Source organism: Pteropus vampyrus, unplaced genomic scaffold (assembly GCF_000151845.1).
Source record: "Pteropus vampyrus isolate Shadow unplaced genomic scaffold, Pvam_2.0 Scaffold963, whole genome shotgun sequence".
Classification (NCBI taxonomy): Eukaryota; Metazoa; Chordata; class Mammalia; order Chiroptera; family Pteropodidae; genus Pteropus; species Pteropus vampyrus.
In genome coordinates this window covers 22,409-27,622 of record NW_011889744.1, presented here as the reverse complement: position 1 = coordinate 27,622, position 5,214 = coordinate 22,409, and the positions used below count along the sequence as shown (strand labels likewise).

At 31.4% G+C, this 5,214-nt stretch overlaps 1 protein-coding gene across 1 annotated transcript in view; it reads left to right on the top strand.

Annotated features, from left to right (window-relative positions):
• LOC105309956 (membrane cofactor protein-like) overlaps nt 1–4,693 on the top strand; it is a 27,611-nt gene extending 22,918 nt beyond the window's left edge. Inside the window, exons 8-10 of the mRNA XM_011386162.2 lie at nt 3,493–3,543; nt 4,054–4,089; nt 4,604–4,693. Of these exons, the coding sequence (XP_011384464.1) occupies nt 3,493–3,543; nt 4,054–4,089; nt 4,604–4,668 (152 nt within the window). The 3' untranslated portion in view covers nt 4,669–4,693. The remainder of the gene's footprint in view (nt 1–3,492; nt 3,544–4,053; nt 4,090–4,603) is intronic.
• Nucleotides 4,694–5,214: the final 521 nt, after the last annotated feature.

The window sequence follows — 5,214 nt, the reverse complement described above, 5'->3', positions numbered from 1 at the left end:
CTCCACCCATTCCCATCCTGTTGGTTAAGTAGCACCATTTCTGGTCTTCTCTCCAACTGTTGTATCATGCATTAATTCATAGGTGTTCTAGCCTCTTTTTGTTCCCTTGACTGTCTAGTCCTGTGCCAGCATCCAATCGTTTTTTTGAATAAAGTACTATATGTTTTAATATCTGGCAGAACATATCCTATTCAGAAGTGTTCAGGCTACTCTCAAATTAATTTTTCCAGATCAACTTTTATTTAATTTTTTACCATTTTAACCATTCTAATTGTACAATTCAGTGACATTAAGTACATTCACATTCTTGTATAATCATCACTACTATCTACCTCCAAAACTTTTTATCTTCCCAAGCTGAAATTTTATACCCATTAAACAGTCACTCCCCATTCATACCCCTCCTCCCTGCACTGGTCATCCTTATTCTAATTGCTATTTTTATGAATTTGAGTATCCTAGGTAACTCATATAAGTGGAATTTTACATTTGTCCTTTTTTGTCTGGCTTACTTTATATAGCCTAATGTTTTCAACATTCATCCATCTTTGAATAGCTTGTATCTGAACTTTATTTCTTTTTTATGGCTGAAAATATTCCACTGTTTGTATATACCCCATGTTGTTCATCCATGTATCTGTTGGTAAACACTTGTGTTTTATCCATCTTTTTCACTATTTTCAGTATGCTTCTCTGAGTTTTGCCATTCAAGGATCTGTTTGAGTCCCCGTTTTCAATTTTGGAGGTGCATAGTTAGGCATAGAATCGCAGGGTTCTTTGGTCATTATGTGTTTAGTTTTTTGAGGAACAATCATACTGTCTTCCACAATGCCTGCCCATTTTACATTCCCACCAGCAATGCACAAATATTCTAATTTCTCTCCCTATTTGACACTGTGTTATTTTCTGGGTTTTTGTTTGTAATAACAATCCTCATACATATGGTGAGTAAAATATGTGAAGTAGTATCTCATTGTGGTTTTTATTTGCATTTCCCCCTTGATCAGTGATGTGTAGAGCATCTTTTCATGCGCTCATTCACTATTTATATATCTGCTTTAGAGAAATGTCATTTAAGTCCTTTGCCCATTTTTGAATTGGGTTAGAATTTTTGTTATTAGTTTTTAGAGTGCATTATATATTTTAGATATTAATCCCTTACCAGATGTATGATTCGCAGATGTTTTATTACATCCTGTGGGTTGGGTGGCCTTTTCACTCTATTGATAGTGTTCTTTAATATACAAAAGTTTTTAATTTTGATGCTGTTCATTTTATCTGGTTTTTCTTTTGTTGCCTATGCTTTTGGTGTCACATCCAAGAAATCATTGCCAAATTTAACATCATGAAGCTTGTCCTCCTTGTTTCTTTCTAAGAGCTTAATAGTTTTAGTTTAGTTTAGTTTTTTTTTTAATTGGTTTTTCTATATGGTGTATAGTAAGAGTCAAACTTCATTCTTTTGCTTCATTTTTCTAAGAACCATTTGTTGAAAATCTACTCTTTCCCTACTCAGTGTTCCTAGAAGCACACTATGGAAAATCATTTGACCATATATGCAAGGCCCTCCATTCAATTCCAATGGTCTGTATGTATTTATGTTAGTGCCATTCTGTTTTAATTATTGTAGCTTTGTAGCAAGTTTTGAAATCAGGAAGTATGATTTGCTCTTCTTTTTCAACTTTGCTCTTCTTTTTCAAGATTGCCTTCAGTACACCAAGTGTCTTAAGATTTCATACAAATTTTAGGATGGATTTTTCTATTTCTGCAAAAACCATCCTCAGGATTTTGATAAGGGTTGTACTTTAACTGTAGTAATTTTTTGTAGTATTTACATATTAATAATATTAAGTCTTCCAGTTTATAAACACAGGATGTCTATTTATTTTTCTCTCCTTTAATTTCTTTCTGCAATGTTGTTTTCAGTGCATATTCTTTTACCTCCTTTTTAATTCCAAAATATTTTCTTCTTTTTGATAAAAGAATATTTATTATTTTAAATGGAATTGTTTTCTTAATTTCTCTTTTGGATTGCTTATTTTGATGTATCGAAATGCAATGATTTTTGCTTGTTGATTTTATAACCTACAATTTTACTGAATTTATTTATTAGTTCTATCAGGTGTGTGTGTGTGTGTGTGTGTGTGTGTGTGTAATCTTTACAGTTTCTATGTAAAAGATTATTTCATCTGTGAACAGAGATAATTTTATATTTTCTATGCCAGTGTTGATGGTTTTTATTTCTTTTTTACCTAATTACTCTGATCCAAATGTCCAATATTATGTTGGTTAGAAGTGGCAAATGTGGGCATCCTCTCTTGTTCCTGATTTTTTTTTTTTTAATTAAGTTTATCAGGATAACATTGGTTAATACAATTATATAATTTTCTGGTGTACATTATCATTTTACATCTGTATATTCTATTGTGTGTTTACCACCCAATGTCCAGTTTCCTTCATCTACCATATTTTTGATACCCTTTACCCACTTCTCCCTCCCCCTAAACCCTATATTTGACCCCCTTTACCCTGTCTACCTCCCCCCACCTTCCCCACCCCACTAGTAACCACTAGTCTATAGTCCTCTGGTAACCACTAGTCTATAGTCCATATCCAGGAGTGTCTGTTTGTCCTGCTCATTTGTTGCTTTTAGGTTTATATCCCATATATAAGTGATATCATGTGATTTTCACCTTTTTCTGTCTGGCTTATTTCGCTTAGCATGATAATCTTGAGTTCCATCCATGTTGTCGTGAATGGCAGTATTTTATCTCTTCTTATGGCTGAGTAATATAATATTCCATTGTATATATATGTACCACAGCTTCTTTAGCCAATCATCTGTCATAGGACACTTCACTTGCTTCCATGTCCTGGCCACTGTGAAAAATGCTGCTCTGAACATCGATGTGCAAATATTTTTTTAGATATGGGTTTTCAAGTCTTTGGGGTAAATACCCAGTAGAGGGATTGCTGGATCATGTGGTAGGTCAATTCTCAGTTTTTTGAGGATCTTGTTCCTGATCTTAAGGGGAAAACTTTCAATCTTTTGTTAGCTATGGGTTTTGTTTTGTTTTGTTTTGTTTTTAATATATAAATGGTCTTTATTATGTTAAAGAGTTTTTCTATTTCAGAGAAACTTCTAAATTATTTTTAAGATCTCCACTTTTTTAAAAATTTTAAAATTTTAATTTGAGTTCACATTGAACTCAAGCCTCATTCTGAGAATACAGTAATGATAAATTTGTGTGCTGTGCTACACAACATTCTCACAGGAAATATCAGTGGACAGGAAGAAGAATGATGTTGACATTGAATATAAATTTTTAAAATTTTATTATACTATCTTTAATGAGAAACAATAATATAATTTATAAGAAAAATTAAATTATAAGCAGTTTAATACAAAGGTAAAAAATCAAAACCAATGAATTTATAGATTTTTAAGCTTTATTTAGTGTTTCTTTTTTACTATTTCCTTTTTTTCTTTCTTAGGATATCCCAATCCCAGTGAATTTCCATTATATGAAGACTTTAAAGAATTAGGTATTAGCTTATTTATTAATAACCCTGTATTATGAAAACTTTAAGTTCTACACGAAAATATTGTGTTCAATTATTTGTAGTTAGGGAAGAAATAAGATGTCACTAATTATTAGTAATTATTGACATTTATAGTTATTTTAGTATTGCATACCATGACAAATATAAGTGGTAGTATATGTAGACATGTGTAGGTAACTTTCTCTAATCTTATAAATTCTAATTGTCCTATTAACCTTTACTAAAGAACCTGGTATAGTAACTACAGCGCAAAACAATGACGGGTGAGGTTCCTATTAAGAGTTTCTCAAGGCAGATCCAATAACTGGAATCTATTTGAAGTGTTTTGTTATCAAAGTAACTTGGATGAATTAACAGTCATGCTAAAACTATAGACTGATAGGTTTTTTTTGCTGTAGTTTTTATTTGATCTGATCAAAACTAAAATTCATCTGCTATCTGGGACCCATACATGCTCAATATCTTCAAACTGTTTTTTTTTTTTTTTTCCAGATCCGGGAATCATTGCTGTAATTATTCTTACTATACGTAAGTATTCCAAACTTGGATATCACTTCAATCAAAATATTACTGTGATGAAGTACATTATTTTCAATGATTTTTCAGTTTCTATAGTTTTTATAGTTTGAAATTAAGTAAAATAATCTATAAATGCCTGACCTTTAATATTATATACCACCTTGTGTTGAAGATTGTATATTCTTTTATAGTCTATATGTCCACTTAGTAACAAACCCTAAATAATACATGTTTTTTCAAGATGATTAGTCATATGAGTTTTCATCCCAAATATGCTTTGGGTAATTTTCTAAATTAAGCAAGGACTCTTCTGTGACTTATTGTATGGACTTTTCAAGTGATTCCAGAGAACTGCATTTTTAGACAGTGAAGAGTCTGGATGAAATATAAATGTATATGTGCTTAAATAAAATAACATTTCTGACAACTGAAATATAATCAACATTAATTTCTTCTTCTAGGTTTTGAATCTTGGAAATTATTTTTCATGGTTACATGTCATTTGTTTTCTGGTTTCTTTTAGTTGTTGGCATTGCAGTAATTTGCACCTGCTTGTACAAATGTCTTCGCAGAAATAAGAAAGGGTAAATTAAAGCATGTTTATTCTAACTAATTGGTGCTTCTCACTCTCGACATACTTTTATGCAGCTTTTATTTGTACTCTGTATTACAGGTTGTCCTTTTTTAAGAAAAAAAAAATATGCTGCCTGGGTGTGCCATCAGAATTGCATTTCTTTATTAAAAATATTTTAGCCATTTTTAATATCACCGTAGCAAGACTAATTCTGTGAAGAGCTGTGTTAGCTATTATGACTGTAAGAAAAATTTCTGTAGGATTTAAGGTCGAAATTCTGCAGCAAATCATCTACTGTTGTGGGCCTTCCTTACCCTAGGTATATCTTATTTCCTAAATTCAACTGGTGGCCAGGATTAAATTTAAAATAGTTCACTGTGGAGACTTTGACAGTTGTATTAACTGGAATGTTTAGGATGAAAGCTTCTATTTGTCTGTATAACTTATGTAGTTGTAAGAAGCTGTGTAGGTATCTCATTCAAATGCCCAATTTGATTTCCTTTCATTTAGAGCTTTTATTTTTACAAATTAAAGTAGAGAATTAGAAGCGATTTCCCTCT